The sequence below is a fragment of the Drosophila sulfurigaster genome, chromosome 2R (genome assembly GCF_023558435.1).
Source record: "Drosophila sulfurigaster albostrigata strain 15112-1811.04 chromosome 2R, ASM2355843v2, whole genome shotgun sequence".
NCBI classification, from domain to species: domain Eukaryota; kingdom Metazoa; phylum Arthropoda; class Insecta; order Diptera; family Drosophilidae; genus Drosophila; species Drosophila sulfurigaster.
Genome location: NC_084882.1, coordinates 11,525,645 through 11,549,052, shown reverse-complemented (window position 1 = coordinate 11,549,052; position 23,408 = coordinate 11,525,645). Strand labels below are relative to the sequence as shown.

General features: G+C 38.0%; 3 protein-coding genes across 6 annotated transcripts in view; 1 reads left to right on the top strand and 2 right to left on the bottom strand.

Annotated features, from left to right (window-relative positions):
- The window catches only part of LOC133838859 (furin-like protease 1), a 174,930-nt gene that overhangs the window by 47,936 nt on the left and 103,586 nt on the right, over window positions 1-23,408 (bottom strand). The gene's annotated exons all lie outside the window — the stretch shown is intronic.
- On the bottom strand, window positions 1,325-3,100 carry LOC133838862 (carboxypeptidase N subunit 2). The gene has a single exon (XM_062270093.1). It carries the CDS (start codon window positions 2,970-2,972, stop codon window positions 1,530-1,532), a length of 1,443 nt encoding a protein of 480 aa, XP_062126077.1. The 5' UTR covers window positions 2,973-3,100; the 3' UTR covers window positions 1,325-1,529.
- LOC133838864 (uncharacterized) lies at window positions 3,841-5,045 on the top strand. The gene is made up of 2 exons (XM_062270096.1): window positions 3,841-4,201; window positions 4,256-5,045. The coding sequence occupies exons 1-2, from the start codon at window positions 4,177-4,179 to the stop codon at window positions 4,993-4,995; spliced, it is 765 nt and encodes a 254-aa protein (XP_062126080.1). The 5' UTR covers window positions 3,841-4,176; the 3' UTR covers window positions 4,996-5,045.

Here is a 23,408-nt window from a genome sequence, read left to right as displayed (position 1 = left end):
TTGTTGTCGCCCAAATTCGCGACTTCTGGCGCCGAACGCTTGCGCGTAAAAACTGTGTGGCGCCGTTGTTGTTGTCTATTTCTGTTGTAGACATCTGATGTGCAGCTGCGTTGTACTGAGAATTTCGCAATTCCTCTTTGCTTAAACGTAATTCTTCTTGCGACTTTTCAATGGTGTTTAGCAAATCCTGGTGAACACCCTCTCCTCTGTCAGAATTTTCGCGAACATTTTGAGTCTGATCATGACGCTCGTTGTTGTTGTGCAATTCCTTTTCTTGGCCAAACAAAATATTAGCCAAACTTAATAAATCGTTGCTTCCTGCTGGTACTCTTTTAAACTTCTCTGGTGAAACATCGAGCCACCGTTTTATTAATTTCGCTTTTCTGCCTGTCGTTAGCTCTGTTAGCCACTTTTTAACTGGGCCGTAGCGTATTTGTCAAATGTAGACGTGTTCATAATTTTTTTTTTCTTCATGCCGATCCCACTTCTGAATTTGTGGTAGTTATACACACACGTAATAAAACAATACGAATTGCAGCTTAGCGTCCGATTTATTCTGCTGCTCGATCAAGACTGACCGCGTAGCTTAATTATGTATAATACGAATGTGAAAAGAGAGAAATGATAAAGAGAGCCAATATCGAGAGAGTTCGGATAGCCGAGAGAGCATCGAGTTAAAGTATATGTATGTATGTGTGTGTAGGCACACGTCCTACTACAAAGTGAACAAATTGAAGTCCTGTATGAGGTAAATGTTAAAGGCAGCCCAAAAATAATATAGAAGATATTAATATGTTAAAGCTATGTATTAAAGGTGTGTAAAGAAATTAAGTATAGGTAGCGGGTATAAAAATTATGCTTAAATCGTGCAAGGGAAACTAAAGGGAGAAATGAATATCTTATAGTTGTTTTTATAAAATGTACATGAGGTGTAGTTCAAAGAAAGCCACAAATCTCAGTGCGCCAATAAGGAATTAGAAATAAAGATGTTTACCTAGAAGCAAAGACTTGTTTTTATACTTTTAAGTTACTTAGAGAAGAGTTTAAAATAAGCCCACAAATATCAATGGATAGTATTTCGATTTAAAATTGTCTTAAAATCTGAGATGATAGCAAAGGGGCAAAAGATTTGTTTTCTGTAAAATGGTATTACATGAGATAAAGTTTAAAGGCGACCCACAAATATAAGAAAGCAAATTCAAAATAGGAAGCAAAGAAGCTAACATAAAAGCGAAGGCATTTTAACTATACTTTAAGTGTCTCTATGAAATGTATTCAAAAGAGTTAGGAACATCTCAATCACAATAATACCAAGCGATTCCTTGTTTCCAAAGGGTGCATTGCGCTTTATTATACGTCGTAACAATAAGTAAATTAAATTATCGGTTGCTTGCTTGTGTCAATTAATCTTATTTCTTAATGCAAAATATATGTATAGGACGCCCATTATGCGGTGCATCCAATAGATATAGTTTGATTAAATATGGTTTGAGTAAATATGTTTGGATAATAGTTAGATAAATTGGTGCTCATAGTTTGAGCTTCATTTCGTCCAGCATGCGATAGACTTTGATAAACTTCTTCTCGACCAGCTCCGTGAAGGCTTTGATCTCGTTGCGCACTATGGACAGCTCGAGAGCAGCGTCTGAGCTTCCTGAGCCACCGCCATCGCACTTCTTGGAGGCCTTGTTGCTGTCGTACCAACAGGCAATCCCATCAACATAGTCATCGACCAGTTCCGGTGCAGTTACATCCTCCATGAACGAGATATCGCGCCTCTTCACAAACGAACTCATCAGCAGTTGGAGGAAATCGCAGTTCCAGTTGTTCAGCTGAAAGTAGAAATACTGCAGCGCCTTGAGGCTATCGAAGATCGTGATCTTCATCGAGTAGATGCCGTTGCCCGAGATGTCCAGCATTTGCAGCTGCGCCTGCTTCTTGAAGAGACCCTCGGCAAACTCGGGAGCATTGATCGTCGACAGATTGAGACGCAGCAGCGAAGTGAAGCGCCTGAAGGGATTCCCCTGTAAATTGCCCAAGGGATTCTGCGATAAATCCAAGCCAGTCACATTGCTGGCATGTGTGATCAGTGGAATATCCGTCAGCGAATTATTGTGCACATCCAAGTCCCAGACAAAGCCGTGAACTGTCACACGACGCAGATCGCAGCCATGGGCGACGGCCTGCTCCAACATTGAGAAATTCAACGTCAGCTCTGGCATAATGTTGCCAGAGATATCCAACAGCTGCAGATGGGGCTGAAGTTTCAACAACTCCGATTCAAAGGCCACAAATCGATTGTCCGCCAGATTAAGGCGTGTCAAATTCAAATTCCTATCGAATATGCCACGCGGCATCGCCTGCAATCGATTGCCAGCCAAATTGAGGTCCAACAATTTGCGCAGACCCGCAAAGACGCTCAGCGGCAACTGCTCCAGTTGGTTGCCGGCCAGCGAGAGTTCCTTCAGCTCCTTGAGCGCATGGAAGCTGTGATTGTGCAACCCCTTGAGCAGATTGTGCTGCAGTTGCAACGTGGCCAGATTGTCGGCACCGAGGAATATGTTCTTCGGTATGTCTTTCAAGCGATTGTAGCCCAAGTGAAGCTGCATCAGGTTGCTGGCGCCCTCGAACTGCGGCTTCTCGAACGACTCCAGCGAGCAGTTCTCCATGCGCAGCTGCTGCAGATCCGGAAAGGTGTCGAACATCAGATGCGGTATCTTGGCAATGCTCGAGTTGAGGAACGTGAGCGCCAGCTGCTTGGCAATCGGTGCCTGTGAAAAGATCACGTAATCGCTGCGAGCAATGTGCACATCGGTGCAGATGCCCGCGCTGCAGTGATCCTGCAGCCAAATGCGACGCAGCTGGCCCGCACTGGGACCCACAGAGCCGCCACTAGAGCTGCCACTGCTGTGGCAGACAATCAACGCACATGTTGCCAGCAGCGAGAGTAGCAGTCGTCGCGACTGCCACATCCCGACCCGAGGACACCAAAGCAAAAGCGGCGCGAACAACAATGCGAGGAGACGACGTTTCGAGGAGGCGACGAGCGCCCAACGACGCGCACGCCACGGCGCAACTTGCTCAACTGTTTGGAACTGGAAACTCGTCTCGTTTTAGTTGACACAAGCAAGCGAATCCAGATGCGGGCTGGCAATCATGCCACACACACAGCAGCAACAGCAGCAAAAAAAAGGGGGTGCAACCCCAACAAGCTGCAACTCATTCACCGCGTTGTTAATTCAATTCAATTATATGCTTGACATTTTTTCACTCGATTTCTTTCGGATTTTCTGCCCAGTTTCCAGTTTCTATTATTTACATATACTCGCTTATATACACTCGCATATCATTTATGCTGCTCTAAGTAGCACGAAATATTTCATCTATGCTGAACTTTCAGTTTCATAGACTCATTGACTATTTCTATTTACTATTTACTATATTCGTAATTTTGTTTATTTCTATTTCGTGTCTATCTGTCTTTTTTGTTATTTTCATTTACTTTTTGTTCATTCTTTGTTTAGTTGTCGGCTTGATGAAAATGAATGTTTTTTAAAGTAGGAAATGCCAAAATGCCGAAGGGGTGACCACTGCGGCTGTTTGATAGAATAAATATTACGAAATTCCAGCAGAAATTAAGCTGCGTAGTTATTTTTAAGTACTCAGAACTCTGCTTGGGATTTAATTAGACTAAAATTACATCCGCGGAGTTGAACTTATCTTGGGAGTATAACAAAAGCTCTTAAGGAATTTATTTTTAAATAATTTACAAGTTCGTTCTTATATCATTCGCTATTATTTATGTTTGTTTTTTTGCAGAAGTGCTTTGTAAGATGTCGTCACTGTCCCGACCTTTATTATCTTTGGATCTCTATCAACGACATAAAAAATCGATTACAAGCTCAACAGCTTCTAGTTAAGCACCACACCCGAAGATCATTAAAAAGATAAGCCAATTGCTAGTTACAGCCTTAAGTGGAACCTGTTTTTGTGGTGCTGTGTTCTGACCCAGTTAGATTAGTTAGATTTTCTGAACAGAGTTGATTGAACTTAAGACTAAACCGTTAGATTAATGGGAGCGCAAAAGCACCTTCCAGGAATCAATCAATGATTGCGATTATTATCGTTGGGGTATAAAAGTGAAGAACCTTCACACTATTGGCACAGTTAACCAAGATGATTGTCAGTGTGAAGACGCTGGGTAAGAAAACCAACTTTAAAGATAATAAACAAAGCTAACCATTTAAATTTCTAGCCTTTTTCCTGGGCATTTTTAGCCTTTCTCAGGCACAAGCGCTTCTGCCAGGACTGCGGGTGGCGGCCTTAGCTCGCAGCGCTGCATCCGATGCAGAGGTAGACAATCCCCAAATTGTTCTATATACAGCAAGTGATCAGCTCAAACGCAGTGATGAAGATGATGGGATCAATGGGCCGCAAATTGTGGAGTCAGAGTCCGAAAAGGACAGTCGTCGAGTGCCCGACTATCTTTATTCAAACACGATTCCCATGCTGAACGAACAGAATGTCAAGTACCAGGTGCCTCAACTAACAGCCCTGCCCATTGCGTATGGCCCACCGATCATCACCGGCTCCAACCGACCATCCGGCAACATTATCAGCAACAACAACAATAACAACAATGTGCCTTATGTGGTAGTTCCTCGGGTGCAATTGGGGTTCAATGTCCAAGGACAATCGAACGTCAATTGGCCGAGTTTCAATATTCTGCCCGAGAACTCCGCCACACAAAAGGAGGATACTTCGGGGGGTGCAATATGTGTACGTGGCTGGACCACCAGGAGAACCTGGACCACCTGGACAACAAGGTCTACCTGGACCTCCAGGGCCGCAAGGACCTCGCGGCTATACCGGCGCAACTGGAGCACGAGGCAGGGATGGACCTCGTGGTCCACCTGGCTACTCGTCGAGCAGTGCTCAGAGCTCGGTTCAGAGTCCCCAGGGTCTTTGGTATACGCAGAGCAACAGCAACAATAAGCCACAATATGAACATTTCACGAATGGTTATCACAACTGAGCACATTAAACACTGAACTGAAAATTGTTTGGGGGTTTATTTTTAGAAACGCGAAGGGGGCTTTGGGGAATTGAGCATTGCTTTGCCAGCAGTGTAATAGAATTCTGCGGACATTTGCACTCGTGATTCCCCAACAGTAGGTGGAAATTGTGCCCGTTGTTTAGCGCTTAATTTTTACGTCACTAGAATATCAGACAATATATGTAAGTACATTTGGATCTCCATTGAAAAACTAGCAAAACAAGGCACTTTTACAATAATGTACGAGATATATTAATCAAAGGGCGCATACATCAGATAATTCTAATTAGCAATCATGGTATCTTCACACTACGTTTCACTGCATTGCATTCAGCAGGAAATTAAATAAATTTCATACCAACAGGTATACTCTGATTACTGGTACTTATTGCTAAACATATTTAATTATGAATTTGCATCAATTAGTATTTATCATCTGATTTTCATTAGAGTTGCCAATATTTTGAAAAATTTTTGGATAAGATTAAATCAAAAGGTATAATAACATCAAAGGTTCGGAAAGTATTCTTTGATTGCTTATTTAATATAGATAGACAAGTCTAAATTATTTATTTTACAGGCAGATTATTAAAGTTCAGATTCTCATGTAATAAAGCGACAATAAAGATTAGGAAAAGCCCGGAAACGAAAGTTTAAAATGATCCTTAAAAATAAACACAGACTGATTATTATACTTAAAACCTTCCTACGAACAATCTCAGCTATTTCTTTGTTATAAGTTTATGACTTATGAATAATATTCAGAATACGACCATTTTTATTGTTTTTATAATTCTTAAGATTTCTTTTGTAATTATTAAGAATTATGATGAGATTGCAGCTGACGATTGAGAGTAAAAAAAATACTTATTTTTATTCCAAAAGCTCTTTAGCCAGATAATTCTGTAGAAACGCTATTCAATAAAGTAATACAAAAATTTATTACTAAGTCCGATTAAGCGCTGAAAAAGAAACTTGCTGCCATTCAACATAAGTAGTACTCAAGTATGCCTGACTTTTTGAATTGCCCATTCACTTATTGTCCCGCATTCTGTTCCCTGTTATATTCCCCCGCATAATTCCACAGAATCGCACTTCAATATAGCAAACGCAACACGTCTTTTTTTTGGGGGGCACGTTATGTGCATACGTGAGATTATTTAGTATAGTGCTTATTATATGAAATGTCGTACTATATGTCAAAGCGTAAAGTGTCGTCTGCAGAATGAACACTCGTGCTTGGTGTCATTTTATGGCACACACACACACAGACTCATATACAGATTCACACACGTAGACACACTAACATACTCATATTATGATGATTGTGTGTAATTTACATAGATTTTGATACCCCGCTTGACAGGAGAAGCTTTGCCTTTTTTATTGTTTTTTTCTCATTTTTTTTTTTTGTTGGCTTTGGTTTTGGTTTTTGGGGTGCCCCATTGACGGCCATTCAATTGGCGACAGTTTACGGTTCTTGTTGTTGCTATCTGAGCAGCACCTGACAACGACAGCGACAACGTTGTGTTCTCCCTCCAATCTTACCCTCTCTCTGAGCTAAACTCTGTCCTGTGTGCCACACACACGTAAATGATATCATATTTACACACTACTATACAAAATCACTAACACACACACATACACACCTACAGCAACTACACCTACACAGCGACACTCTTAGTGAGCTGTTTCTCATGTTTCAGTCGTTTGGCATTTTGGGGTCTGCGAGTGTCGCCTCGTTGATGGCAACAATCTGTGGCATAGTCTCTGATCTTATTGTTGTAGTCGTTAGTTTTTATTGCTCTTCACTACACAGCATTTACAATAGTATCACACAATGTTGCTGTTGTATTGTTGTCACTACTATTGCTAATGCTTTTGGTGTGTTGCTGCTGCTGTTGCTGCTGCTGCAGTTGTTTGTCCCGCTTTACTTAAATTGATACGCAGCACGCATTTGTTTCAATTAAATGAAAATGTTTTATGTGCTTCGTGTCGCTTTTACAACTGTAAAACACAGGAAGGGCACTTTAGACTGTGTGTGTGTGTGTATGCTGCGGGTGTGCAGGAATTATGTGTATTTAATTGTATGAAATAGTTTAAGAGTCGCAGCAAATACAGCAAACATTTTTCTTCCATTCGACATTTTCAAATCATCGCAGTACGAAAAGGCCAATCCGGTTATTTAGCTAACAGTAAGTACGATTTATTGCATTTCGTACAAAAAATCTCTGTTCAAGTTATTTATATTTTAACTTTGAATTTTTTTCGCAGAGCTTTAACCAAATAATGAACAAAAACCCATTTCGTTTAAAGTATATTTAAGACTGTTATCTACTTTATATTTTTCCCAATTTATTTTGTGTTTTAAGCATTAAGCTTATGTTACATATTATTTTCCACTGTTTCATAAAAATGTTTGTATATTCAAATATATTTGTACAGCAAAATATATTGAACAAAGTACTTTATATGAACTTATGTGTAACGCTCAATATAAAATTGTTTGCGTTTCCTAAAGAAACATTTTTATAAATGCTCTTTCATTCTAGCCACCCCAACCACAAGACCAAGGCACATATTTCTTGCCCGTTAATGTGATTCAAATACAGATAAGAATACAAGAACATATGTGAAGAGAGGCGAACATGATAAACAAAATGTGTAAACAGGCAGAAAATGGAATAAATTTATTACGAAGAAAAACTAAGCAAAATACTCAGAATTTGGAAAAAAAAAGTGCGTATAGGTGAGGCAAAAGTGAATACGAACACGAAGTGAGTTGGCAAAATATTTGAAAAGTAAATTAAAAGAATAAAGTTTGATTAATGCTTCGATTTTCAAAGATTAAATGTGAATAATATTCATCAGATACATTTTATTTATTGTCTTATTTATTGTGAATGTTAATCGACTTTCTAAATTATATTATTCACGGAGAAAAACACCAACAAACGCCACGCAAACAAATACCTAACTTGACATAAATAAATATCTTCTGACTTTGATGACAGCCAAAGAAAATGACTGTTGAGGACATTTTCTGATTGCAGTTCCAACATCAAAGAAAATCTCGACATTTCTTGTTCTTGTTGTTTTCCGTGTTTTTGTGTGCTGTATGTGTGTGTGTGTTTGTGCGACTAAGTTAAAATGTTAATAAATATGATTAACATGCCGCTTTTCTTGCTGTTGCCTTCTTGCCGTTAACATGATTATGGCAATAAATAATAAAGTGTTGCCGTTGCTTGTCCTCCTTCCCTTTGTTTTTTTGCCACATGCCATTTACACGAGCTCAGTGTTTCATTTTCGTTTTCATGGAAATTCAAGAACATCTCCAAATGCTCGCTGTACAACTTTGAAGTTAGTCTCACGCCACGTGGCGTATGCGTAATAAGAGAATCACTTAGAAGTATTCTGCGTTCGGTGTAATCAAATGTCTTCATCTTTATGCACCCTTTAAAGTCTTCGAAGTGAATAAATCATCGAGTTTACAGTTGAATAACTCATATGGTTAATTTACAAAAGTTGTTTTCCACAGCATTCGCAAAAACATTCTTAGTTAAAGAACTTGCATTAAAACGGGCGGTAAATTATTTTGTTACAAAATACAAGCAGCAGAAAATAATAACTCTGTCAGTTCGTGTTGGGCGGAGGCGAAAACAGCAACGGCATTAGAACAAAAAGTTGTCCGTAATTTGCAAGCAAGCAAGGGGCCGGCCAGCCAACAACAAGTTAGCCAAGTCAGCGAAATGAACATTGGCCGGAACTGTGCCGTTTTGCGTGGGAGCAAAAAAAAAAAAAAAAATAAAGAAAAAAGAATTTCACAAAAGGGAAAAGATGAAAAAAACAGAAAAAAAAGATAAATAATGCAGAGAAATGCTGGTGAAAGATAATAGGATAAGGCAGGCGAGAGCAGGCAACAGCCGGAGTGGACATTGCAACAGGAAACGTCGCCATTTTCATGCCAGCTTTTCTCTTCAACTTGCATATTTCATGAGGCGTTCAAACAGAGCGCGAGAAATGCTTAAAATGAGCAAACCATTGCCATTTGCCATCTGCCATTCTCCAGTTACAGCTCAGAATATGAATCAACTGCAAACTCAATACCCCTCGCATTCAATTCGTATCGAATGCAACTCAAACTACAAAAAGCACTTGGCGTTTTAATATTACTTATTCATACCACACTCTCTGTCATGCCATGTAATCCAACTTGGCACACTTTTGCCATCACATTGTAATGAGTTGAGCGCCTATTTATTAATTTTTGATGACAACAAGTTCTCTCCCAAAAAAGCATTCTCGCTCACATTTCAGGCAGCTTAAATGTTGAATGAAACTTGTTTGCTAAAGTGAGCCAAAGAACTATAGCATACTTTTTTGAGTGCACTTCTCGCAGTTCATTAACGTGATTTATGAGTCTGATGCTCGGATTACGACAGTCACTTGAAAATCTTTAAATACGATACTTACGTAGTACACTTGCAAACAAATTTGAAGGAGTGGTTGCTTACCTATAAAGAAAGGAAACATTTTGTATACATTATTAATAAATTCTTGCGCTTTAAGTGATTTTTATTGCAGTTTAAAAGCTCTGTGTCTAACCCAGTCTAATCTCACTTTATTCAGGCATACCCCTATTATATTTCGAATTATGTCCATTTAACTTATTTGTTGTCTGTTAACCAGGTTTTTTTTACCTGCTATCCTTAAGGTAGAGGGGTATTTTAACTGACTCCATAACGTTTATCAATTCTTGGATAAAGTACAAGCATAATAATTACAGTCTTAATGTTTTCTGATCACATAAAAAAACGTCGTTGTTTCATATGTCAGATGTTATACACATGTTGAATCTGGTATATTTTGTACTATACGGTATATTTGCAATGTAATAGTATTTCGATATACCAAATATAATTATATATAGCATAAATTTCAATATCTCCTAGGTTTATTATTTTTGGTATATTTCTTAAGTGGTACATTTTGAATGTAATAGTATATCGATGTATCAGTTATAGTAATCGGTATATTTTAGTATTTCATAAGTATATTATTTCGGTATATTTATATAATAGTACCGCACTGTTTTTTTTAGAATTAGGTAGCGAGTATCTTGCAGTCGAGCTTGCTCAACTGTAGCTTTCTCTCTTAATTTTCTTCTACGCCTGCCTTTCGTGGACTTAACGTTTCGCTTAGCTGCAATTATACCGTACACTAATGACTTTTAATTAACTCTCCAGATTTGTATGCCGAACGAACGCACATGCGGTATAATGCCTTCTGCTGTTCTCTTATCTCGAGCCTTGTTCATGGCTCAGGCTAATGCCTAGTTACCTTTCTATGTGCGTAAGCGTGTGTGTTTGTGTGTGTGTGTGTGATTGTGTGGGGAAAGCAGACGCTTCTGCTGCTCCATTGGACATAAAAATAGCCCAAAGCGGTGCCATTTCAAATGCAGCTACACCGTTTGCCTTAGCCAAAGCCAAAAGCTTAATTACAATACACAGACACACCGAGCATTCACACGTGTACTCACACACACACACCTCGAGAGAAGAATAGAGAGAGTGAACTGCTGTTGTTGTTGTCATGATTATTCATAACTTGGCAGACATTCGCTTTTATTTATGTGGCCATTTACACAACTGCCTCGTTGACTTTTCCTGCTTTTCCTGCCATTTCCTACCATTCTTTTCTGTTTGCATGTCTGCATGTATGTGTGTGTGTGTTGGACGCTCCTAATAGGTGTTAATGTGTTGAATTGTCTGTAAGTGTGCCACACGTAACTTGTCCACAACTCGGACTCTGGCCATGGCTAACTAACCAACGTCTAACGTCTAAGCCAGAAGACACATTTCGTTTAGCCCCCAACGTGTATAAATGAACTCGGTTTCTGCCCCGTGTTGGAAGTGTTAATGAAATTTTGTTGCTTTTCTGCCATGTGGGACTTGGCCAATTACCACAAAATGGTCAATGATAGCGATATCGATGTGAGCAGTTGTCTGCTAATTGTGTGAATGGAAATCTAATTGCGGCTACCTATAGATATTCATTTTTCTGATGTAACGAAATTAAAAAGCTTTTGTTTCGTTTGCAAAATATTGTAATAGTTGCGAAAGTAGTAAATTGTATTGAATTTAAAGACATGTTTGTAATGTAATATACAAAAGAGTCTGTATTTTTTCTGTACATTTGTACATAATAATAACAATGTTACACAGAGATATCAATAGAAATATTGGTTGAGCCTTCAGGCCATCAAATACATGTAACATAGCAACACACTTTTCATGTTTCAATAAGTCTTCATTTGAAACATATTTTGAGTTTACAAAAGTATTATTTAAACTTGGTCAATCTACTTTGAATGCGTTAATATTAAGCTTCTGTACACAAGTAAGATATATACGAAATTTGAAAGTACAGCAAGAAGAAATACATTCAACTTTATTTAAAAGAATTATATTTATTTAAAATATATGGTATACACATACTATATAGTATACAAATATATTTTATATTATATAGTTAAAAATTGTTAAATCTGACATCTGTTTAAAAAACTAAAGTAACTGGACACATCTTTTAAATTACGTATACGTGCACTTTTTGCCAAGTTGTAGATAATCTTAAATTCATACATACATACATATGTGCGTGCATTCTTGTTGTTGTCCGAAATGCGGAATATAAAACTACAGATAAGTGTCAGATGTCGCACACACTAAAACTAACCAAGTGCACTGCAATCTCTCTCTCTCTCTCTCTCTCTCTGTCTTTTGCTCGTTCTCTTGGCTATCTTTATGCATGTGTTTGTGCTTGTGGCAGCAAATGCTTTCATTACGGTTCAAGTGCAACACCGAGTGGGCCACTTGATGTTGACGTTGAACGGCTGACTTTGCTCTGATCTCACAACGACCCTGAACGAGATGCACCCGAGTGACGCAGCGCAGCGCAGCGGCTGCGGCTGTGGCAGCCGCCTAAAAATATGCAGCACTACTTTTTTCTTTCTGCTCTTTGCTCTTCTCATTTCTCCTGTAGTGCCACTAACAAGTAAATGACAAAATGACTAAGTGTCTGTGTGTGTGTATGCGAGCGTGTGTGCAAAGCAGGCTAAGGTCAACGGCTAAGTTCAATACACACACACAGACAGACAGATAGACACATACAGTCACATAATTGCAACGGTGATTGGCATCCGTTATGTGCGTCCTTTTACAGCTTTGCAGCTGTCAGGCAACTTTTCAATGTCATGCCAAACGAACAGCACGAAAAGCTTTTGTGTCGTCAACTTTTTTGAATGCCTGCCAAATCCCAAGCCTGCTTTTAGTGCCCCTCTGTGTGTGTATGTCTAAAACAATCAAATAATTCTCTGGCTGATTTATGGACACGTTTCAAGTTGATTAAAAATTGAAAAGCCATGCAGCATTGACATTTCCATCCTTTCCCGATGTAAATGAAAATTGGTAATTAAAGTTGTCAGCATTGAACTAATGTCGTGACAATCTGCCGAGGGCCGAGAGTAAATGAATTAGATTTGTTTGCACTTGCCTCGTTATTGCTTTGGATATTGGAGAAAGGGTATTGATAATGCATCATCTGGCCAAAAAAATTGACACCCAATTTGAATATCGATTTGAGTGTGCCAGCTGCAAGGGTTCATAAATCAATTTTATTGCTCAGAATGCAGTTGATGTTATTTCAATGTAATTGCAAACGTAACATTCACATTCATTTCTGCCAGCAAGCTGCGTTTCACAAGGATACTGCATATCAATCTAAAATCAGATTACAATTCAATGCTCCTGAGCGAAGCAGCAGAATGATGGATAAAATGATTTATTAGTTGTTACTGTGCTGTGCTGTTGATTGCTGGCAATGAATTTTCTTGCTTATAATTTGTGGCTTGTTGCTTGCAATTGACTGATTTATATTTTTGTGAAAGCTACATTACAAAGCAATCGATTTGAAGAATATTCAGTTTCAAGATATTCAGCTTAAATGCACAATGAAATCACATTACATTAATAATAATAATTTAAAATACATTATTGCAAACAACAGCTTGTTAGTATTCGGAATTAAGTGAGTGTTTTGTGAATGTTGCCATTTGATTTCCAGTGGCAGTTGAAATGCCAATCGAAGCTCCAAATGCCATGATATATGAATGTGCGTCTAATAATTCACTCAAATATTCCCATTCGTTGTACTTTGTGAGGAATTTCACTTGCTGAAGGTATTCAATGATTTAATGCCACATTATGCGCCTCGCTTTCAAGCCAGTTAAAGTGCTTGCTGACCAAAAAAAAAAAAACATTTTAATGGCCAGCGGACTCGCAGCTGCATCTGCTGAGCAAGTTGTGGTCAATTTATTGCAATTTAATTACGCAACAGCTTCAGTGCAAGACGAAGAACACGCACTCGGATGGAGGAAACAATAAAACAAACGGGAAACGAGAATGAGCAAAAGAGCGATCAATGTTATGGCATACACGGCGTATGCGTGCTATTATCGACACAATGTCAAGCATACGCCGCGTGTGTCCACCTTATTGGGAAATTAATGTGTGGACTCGCAACGAATGGCCATCTGCTAAGACAAATATTATCATTTCATTGAGTATCGAGCACTTTCAACTGAAGAAAATTGTGGTAACATTTAAATGGAACTGAGTGGAAATTAAGCTGAGTTGAATCATTTATTACGATTAATCAAACGAATGGTGTAAGCTGTCAGCGCTTGCACATTTATTACTAATATATTTCACAATTTTATTATTTGGTTCATCAACTTTAATTGTTTTGACTGCTTGCACATTTTGTTGGCCATCGAACAAATTTGATTCGAAATTCGACAAATATTAAACGAGTATGCACATAATTGCTAACGGTAGGTTGCGGCAAACATAACATTCCGTTAATCAAGCGTAAAGCGATGATTTGATTGCGCAATCATCGTTTCCCCTTGCTCAAACAAAAAAGAAATATATATACATACATATATATGCAATTGCTAACGATTTGTTTGGCTATGCGCAAAAAATACAATAATAAAATGGCAAACAAGTGGAAATGCTTGCACTACTGTTTGAGAATACCCTGGAATGTATTTCGGTAAAACTATTCTGTCGAAAAGCTTACCATGAAATTCAAACAAGAAGTGAAGTGTCTTTGAAGTAAATGTTTAATAACCAAAAGAGTCAGACATCCAGCAAATCTTCCTTCATTAGCTTAACAACTTAAACTACCCTTTCTACATTTATATACAGGGTATAAAAATATGCCTGGCGGCAAAAAGATGTCCAATATTTATGCAGTCAAAATATTTGCCACAAATTTCAAATTTTCACTTTGGCTTGTTGTGTGCAATAAAGCTGTCACGCTTGATTGAGCACTGCATAAATTTTCTCTTTTAGCTCGACTTTTCCCTCCATTCTTTCTTGTTTTGTTTCCTTTTTCTCACCCAGTCCAACCGGAGGGAGGGTTGGGGTTGGCTGGCAATTAAAATGGCCCTAAAATCAACTCAACTTTGACTTTGGCAAATGGTGCGATATTTTGTGCATTCACTGTAACTGTGACTCGACTGGACTTTGGGCCTTTTAATTAAAATCACAGCGCGGCAATTTACTGGCGGCGCTACTGTGACAGTACTTTTTTTTAACGGCTGAGAAAGCCTGTGGCTGGAGGGGGGATGAGAGCGGCGCGTTGGGTGAAATTGCCGTCGATTGGCAAGGCTTTGTATAAGGCTGCCTGTTGACCATTAGCAATTTTTCACTTCAATAGAGCCGACGGACGGCCTACAGCGAAAGGGAGGAGATTACCCAAAAGAGTCAACAGCAAAGCCAGGGGGCGTGGCCCAAAAGAAGAGCAAAGGAAAATTAAAAAAGAGCAAGAATGTTAAAACAACATTTGAAGAAACAACAAAACAGCCTAAATGAAGCGAGTTAAAGGAAGTTTTGCTGCAACAAATTTGCTTTGTGTGTGTGTGTGGCAAACAAATCTTAAATTAATCTTGCAACGCATCTCCGTTAAGACTCCCATTTGCTTGGCTTACACTCTGAGGCGTGTAGTAGCCATTTTATTATTTTGCCATTTTCCGTAGCAAGGCAAGAGAATGCGCAGAACATTTCCAAGAATATTAAAAAAGAAGATAAGCCAACATGATGCGATTGGGCGTTAACAAAAATGGCCATAAATAAGGTAGATATTAAGGGCAAAATGTTCTAATATACACAGCATGCAACTAGAAGAGGTTTTGTAAACAGATCTCAGCTATAAGATACACTTTTAGAGGAAACTAAATAGGCGAGCCAATATATTCCACGAGCAACTTATAATTTGTAGAAAATATTGCCTGCATTCTGTTCTCGAGCTAATGCCAACAATGCAACGTTGGAAAAATATCGGAGAAGCGCATAATTTTGCTTATGCGCATATTTTCATTTTCGCTGTCAAGTTGAGTTTCAGCTTATCAATGTCAGCACTTGCATTTTGAATTTCGCAGGAACAAAATATCTTTTCAATTCCTCGCCGGCACTTAAAAACGCTTGTTTTAGATCATCTGTCCAACATAAATAATATCTGCTCTTTACCAAAATGTTCCCCCAACAACATATTCACGAAACATAATTGGCCTCCGTTTGCCATTAAATTTGGTAAAAGGACTATTACATCCCGTTGTTGGAAATTGTGTCATCATGCTGGGAAAATTCATTTACCTTACGCGTTTTGATGGAAATGTTTTTGGGGGAATGGCAAAGAGGCAATCAAATGAATTGGATATGTTAATTGAGCACTTTTGCCCAGTGGATGTCAAACTGTAACAGTTTTTGATGTTTGCCTGCAAAGCAATTTGAAGTAAATTCTTACACCACAAAACCATTGGCAAAAGTTGAAATGAATTTTTTGAAATATTTATTAGGCAGCTGCAACTTTTGCCAATTGGTTCATGCAAAAAGTTAACCCACACACACATATCCACATAGACTCACACAGTGAAACATATTCGAAAGTATTTGTAATATATTCGACCCGCCTTGGGGGCACATTCGCTCATTCATTGATTCAGTCATTCATTTGTGCCACAAAAGTAGTAAACTTAATTTTCCAGTAAAGTAAAAAATTTCTTAGCTCTTCGATTGAATTTCATTTGTAGAAAACTTTTCCCCAGTGCAAAAATTCAGTTCAGCTTCAAACTTTCTATAATGCGTGTGTGAGTGCGAGTGTGTGTGATTCACTCATTTCACACTCAATCGCATTCCGGGTTTACATATTCAATTAGGTACAAGGCCCAACGGAACTTGCCAGCAAATTGCATTGCAAAACTTCTACTTTTGCCCCAAGTCAGGGATCAATGACAAACCAAAAAAAAAGCATACTTTTATATATACCTACTATATGTGTGATATTTCTTTGCATGACATGTGATTAAAGTTTTACAAGCTTCTACGCATTCCCAACAGCGTTTGGTAAAAGGCAGTGTAAGCAAAAATCCTTTTTGCTAGTATTTGCATAAGCAAAAGATCCAAAGTTCTCTGACAATTCTGAATGCCAGTTTACACAGCACAAAAGCCGCTCCAGACTCGGCGAAATATAAATGCCTCTCTCTGCATTTGACTAGTTTGCTGAGTGTGAGTGTGCGCTTGTCAGTTGGCGCGCGTGTTGCTTTGTTACTAAACAAAAGTTAAGTCATAAATATTTTCCGAGTTTTTGACTTGAAATTTATCAACGATATCCGCCATGAGCCCCACACGAGAGAAGCACACACACACACACACACAAGTACACAGACAGTAAGCCAGCACGCAAGGATGCTCATATGCAACTACAGCTACTAATGGCATATCTACATATATATGTATGTACATACATATATAAGTATATACATCTCTATCTATATGCTCTTAACTTTTGTTAAACTTCTCCGGCTGCGAGAAAAAAAATAGCATAGAACTGAAACAAAAGGAACTCGAAGTGATATGAAAATTGTGGCAATTTGTCGGCTCTGAATGTGACCCAAGGTAAGGGAGCTCAGTGCTGCTCAAACTGTAAAGGTCTCCAATTGATTGTAATCGTGTCTGCAGCTCGTTGTTATATTTTATACAAATGCGTACTATTATTTCAAACTTCTTTGAATTACGTAGATAGCAAATTTGTTAAAGTTTTTCACTCTCAATGTTCTGTCTCTTTAAGCATAACTAACAAAGTATTTTATAGCTTTAATTTACAATGAAATATTTTTATTTTTACTTTGATGTAGAAAATGTAGAATTTAATATTACATATAATACTTAGTTTGCTTAAGATATATCTAATATCGTAATATTATAAGTTTGACACCTTTCAAGACATTATAAACTCGTAGTACAGTTTCAAACATTTTACTTTTTTGTTGATGTTTGGCGATTATTACATACTAAATTACTGTTTTAAAATATTAAGAAATAAATTTCTCATTTTTAGTTAGCTAAAAATAAATGCAATTTTGTAATTCTGTGTAATATAGAGTACAAGTTCAACCCGTTTTTAAATAACTTGAGAAATTATTAAACCTTTCCGCTATCGGTATTTTGTCTCTTTAGGTATTTAAAAGAATTAAATTAGATTCAAATATTTTACTTTTTCTTTAATGTCTGACGATTATCACTTACTAAATTACTTTTCTGCACTTTTCTCAGTTCAATAGACATATTCATTTAGCTGTATCCAATATCTTAATATTGTTGTCAAACTGTTTAGCTTCCGCCAACACATTATAAGCTCTATTAACAAGGGTAGTTGTCGTCTTTACCTAACTCAGAAAGCAGGTGCTGCTTAAGATGTTACTTCTTTGATGCCTTCACATGCAATCCTCGTCGTTAATGAGCTGTTGACCTTTATCAACGAACCAAAAAAAGAAAAGGTAAAAGAGAGAAAAGAGAAAAGCACAGTCCTTTGCCAGGCGTAACGTAATTTATCAGGCAGCCAGCGGCAAAAGAGGGCAGAGAAAAGATGTTAAAGGCCTTTCGGTTTGTGCTTTACACATCATTGGCCGTGATTTTAATTATGCGAAATGCAATAAAAGTGAGCGAAAGGGTGCGATGACTGCAAGTTGCAGTCGTGTGGCTTGTGAGGAAAATGCCCATCAAGGACAGTAATCAATAATCGAAGAAGCGGCAAAGTTAAACCGGACGATAAGTTTAAGGACGCGACAAAGGCATAAAAAAATAATAATAAAAATGAGGAAAATTAATTAAAAAGTGAATAAAACCGAAAGAAAATTAAGAAGCAGTCGAAGTCGTCGGCAGCAGAAAAGCCAAAAGGCAAATAACAAAGAGAAAGCATCCACGACGACGACGACGGGTCCAAGAGGCTTTTCAATTAAATTGATGAGTACCGCTGAAGGTTGGTGGATGGGTGGATGGATCCAAGCAGACGACGAGGACGACGACGACTACGACAGACAACGATAACATTTATCACAACACGAACAATAGACGAGAGCGAATGGTGAGCAGAAAAGAAATGGCGGCTGTGTTATGTAAATACGTCCATACACACAAAAGCCGAGTCCAGGCAACATCCATCCACAGCAAGCGGCAGCAGGAACACAATGGCCGCCTAAAAGGAAGTTGCCGGCTTGCAGACCCTGATAAGCAATGACAAACAGCAGCTGGCTGACTAAACTCAAACTCAAGGAGCTCAGAGAGCTGAGCTGAACCTGCCTGCCTGCCTGCCTGGCTGCTTGCTTGTTGCAACTGACAGGCAATAGAAGCTCACACACAACAAGGAGGTGAATACACGCCGTTTGTATCCTGTCGGCTGTGGGGCAAATTAATGCAGCGCATAAATTGCCATTCTCTTATCGCACCGTACTCCAAAAGTTTTGCGCCAAAAATGCATTTATCAGAAGTTAGTTAAAAGCGCGGCAACAGTCTTCTTCCATGGGAGTTTCGCTTTTAATTGGCAACACAAATAATGGCATGATGACACTAGTCGATAGTGCCAGCAGATTAATCGCATTGAGAGTGTTAAGGTGCATAAATTTGAAGCAATTAATTGCTGCTCAAGCTGTAATTGTTAATTATTCAAGGGGTATTTAGATATGTCAGAGTTGCAACAATGAAATTAATTTACTTGAGATACTTTCTTCATTTATTTAAATTAGGTAATAATGTATTAGAATTTAGTATATTTTGTATGTTCTGTCTGCTTACTTTCAGTAATTTTAGTAATTAGGGTATTATGTATAATATTTTATAGTATTATATCATCTAATGCTAGTGTTGCAAACTTGATAGTGCAAGTTTAACTACTTTCCTCACTTCAATATAACTTTTAATTTTCAGTTTAGGTATCTCACAGTCAATCACAGCCAACTCACTCATGTTCTATATTTCAACTCAACTTGCAACTCTGAAAAGCCTCTAATGGTTTGCAAGTGAGTTTTGTTTATTTTCAGTATTTTTATGAATATTACTGACAAGCGGACTATAAAGTTCTGATGCCTTGTGTTATCATCATAATTGCAGCGCGAAAACTGCAAGTTGAATGTGAGTTGTGCCAACACAAGCTACATAGATAAACAGACTGCATAGTTTTCATTAAAACTTGGCGCATAACATCAGTTGACAGCAACGTGCATCCGAACGTGAGGGCGAAAGAAGAGAGTATTAATGTTGGAAAGCACCACAAGTTGCAAGTCTTATGTCACGCCCAGTGCTAAATAAGTATAACAAAAAGCAAACAAAACAAATACATATAGTATATAGCATATATATATTCGCAATGGGGAGTCGCAAATGGCAAAAAGTCGCGCTTGCAGCATGTTTATTAATTTAGTTTTGTTGTTGTTCGCTTTTGTTTTTGTTGTTGCTGTTGTTACTAGTGTTTCACTTGTAACTTGTTTGCACAGTTAGTTGGATTTTTGTTATACACAGTTTGTCAAAAGGACTTTATAGCAAAATGAAGGAAACAAGAGCAACAGAAATCGCAGCAGAAATACGAGAAATATTAGCACAACTTTTTTTTGCCTTTTTCCCTTTTCTCTTTTTATTTGTTCCTTTTCTTTTTCTTTTTATTTTATAGCTCTTGAATAGAGAAATGCGAGATTGCGCAGTCTATGGAAATTTAATATAAACGAGCTGCCATTTTGCACCTCATAAAACACTAAATTTGTCAATTTTACAGCATTATGATCAAGGAAAAGCATAACATTATCGGAACAGAAACTGCGTCTGTTAACATAACTATCACTGTTATTGTATATGTTAAACTCATGTTTGAGAGTCACTGTAAATTATTAACATTAACATTTATAACATGGAAATAACATTGTTACTTTAAAAGGTGTCTCTTAACATAACTCTGTTAATACCCTAAATAAGAAAGGTACAATTGAGTTTGCTCGATTTTCTGTTGAAAAAAAAACATATACCCAAATCTTTATTTGGTATATCGACATACTACTACTTTCAAAGAGTACAATATAAACAAAATTGTAACACAAACCAATTTAGAACCGATTAAGTAAATTGTAAGTAACAGCGTTATGTTAACGTGTACTGTAAGTAATTAGCATTAACATTAATTGCATAACATCCTTTTTTGGTAACAGAACCATGTAAATACCCAAGGAACCCAGCTCACAGTGGTTCCGCCCATAGGCCAAAAATAAAAAAAGTCATAACAACAAAAATTTACAAAAAGTAAACAAATCGTTACTAAAATGTCCAAGCTTCTTCATTGCAAACTAGATTTTTCTGTCTAACGGGACATTCTAAAATAGAATGCAAAGTGTGAACACGTCTTCAATTTTGCTGCTGCAACTGCGTTTAGTGGGCTTTTTGTCAAAACAAAAGTGAAGTTCAAAGTGGTCGGACGTTCGCAAAAATTCACCAAATTGAAATATTTAAAAAGGGTATTAAAGTTGAAGATATTTACTTTTACAAGATCTTTTACTGAAATTAATTTGAATTATTAATTATTTGTTATTATTTAATTTTAATTAATTCTAATTTTCAGTGAATTGTGATCGTCATTATCTCTGTTTAAGTAGATTTTTAGGTATGTTCCCCCCGATTCCCCCTTTATGAGTGATATCAGTGCATTTGCCAATGTTTTCAGGTAATAAAAATGTTAAGTTCAGCTGAAGATTTTGGCAGATGTGTATATACTCATTAATAAACTCAAGCTATCTTACTGTTTTCAAGGTCAAATTTGCGACGCAATCTGCTGCTCCTTCTTTGCCTTTGTGAAGTTTTTTTGTGTTTGTGGACAATTTTACATATTCTTTTTTTCGTTTATTTTTATATTATCATTTTTTATTGGCGCTTCTTATAACTACGAGCTTTTACGCATGTACATCTTTGATCTTTGGTGCACAGAAGAGGGCACGAATGCAGAAAAAACTCGATAAGTAATTAGTTTAGTAGAAGAAAGCAGAAAGGTAATTTAAATAGTCTTATACGTATCTTGGATGCTAATAATCAAATTTTAGCACTGTAACTCCACCGGAAGTATTTTGGCGCACTATCGGCATATAAGCCATACTAAGGTTGTATGGGAGCTATAGGATATAGTATTCCGATCTAGACAATTTTTTTACTATATATACAAAATATTTTTATAGAATTTTGGGCAAAATTTCGTAGCAATATAACAACTAGAAGTATTTTTGGCCGCAACTCCCATACTGGCGGAACCACTGTGCAGCCGTTACTCAACTAAAGTGTTAAAGCAACAGCATTAGAACATTGCGAACCCATTTGAAGTTAAGGTCAAGTGCTAATACATGTAGCTGAAATGTCCCATTTCCGTCGCCAGGGCAAATCGCTACAATTTTACAGCCATTTGACGTTGTCTAATTATGTAAATGTGCCATTTATTTTAGCATCCTCTCCACGTGGCGTACGAAAACGGAGGGATACACTTGAACAATGCCATTTAAAATTAATTTTCAATTAACTTGCTGCCCAGCTCAGCTGTTACAGACGCGAAAGCAACTTCAATAGTAATTCCGGTGCCCCAAAAGTAAAAAGACGTTAAATGAGTTGACCAAGCAAAAGAAAATGAATGAAAGAGAAACGACGAAAAGTTTTATCAAGTCTCACAATAAATTGAGTTTCAAGCTTAAGGTATCCAGCCAATTAATACAATGGTTCGCTCAATGGGCCTATTGTGAATGATACTAATTTCATTTTGAGTAGCCGACTTAAGCTCAACTTCCGCCCACAGTGACAATTTCGCCACCTGAGTTTCGGTTTCAATTGAAAACTCAATTGCCAACTAAGAAATGCCGCAAAACTAACTGTCACAGCGTATTTAAGTTTGAAATGGACAACTCTTTAGATCCATATAAATCTATATAAGTACAATTAGATATATCTATAGCTGTGGACGATTTGTGTGCAACTTGAAAGCTCACTTAGTGACATCGCGTCAGTGTTTCAATTGTCTGCACACAAAATGTGTATCAATTGCAGGTGGGGAGAATATGCTGAGGTTTGAAGCAAATCACTGCGCTATCGCTTGACTGAAATCAGATTAAAGTTTGTCCAAGCAGTTTGAGGCAGTCGCAACATCTGCGGCTTTCCCATCGATCTACTCTGACTTGGCCAGCATTGATAGACAAGCAGCCAAGAAATAGAAACAGCCAAGTTGCGTTTGGCAGCAGTTTCAGATACCACTTGCAAATAGTCCAACTTTGTGTGTGCTCAAACTTATGCTACCCAACATTTAACATGGTACAGGGCATGCAGAAAAAATTAAACTTTGTCCTGGTTACTTGCACATCCATATACACACAACTGCCAGACAGCCTTCGTGTGTGTTGCAGTTGGATTCCCATAACGTCAAAGTTACTCAAAATGTGCTCTGAATAGATTTGCATTCGTGTGCGTGTGCATATCTGCGTGTGTGTAACAAACTTTTAATAGTCTCGCATTTGAGTGTCCTAATGATATGCTAAACTAGCAAACGAGAGAGGTTCTGTATATGACCCCCGCTCTGCTTTCCTCCTCCACCATTCCCTCGCCGGATATGCGGGCCAAATTGTTTCGATTTCAAAAGTTTGCCCCTTCCCCCTGAATCGCTGCTGCAGCCCAAAAGCTTAACTAGTGGCAGCTGCCTGATGGCATGGTGGCCAAACTCTAAAATGACTCGGCTGAAAAGAGCTTCATTTGCCCAACTACACGTGAACGTTGGCAACGTGGCCCAACGTGTGCAGGTGTTAAATCTATCAAAAGCGTGACGCTCTTTGAGTTAGCTCTCTGCGTTGAACTCAATTTGAAACCACTTTTTTTGTTCACTTTAAGAGCTGTGGCACTTTGGCAATGTTGTTGCCAAATGTGAACCATCTATTAAATAATGT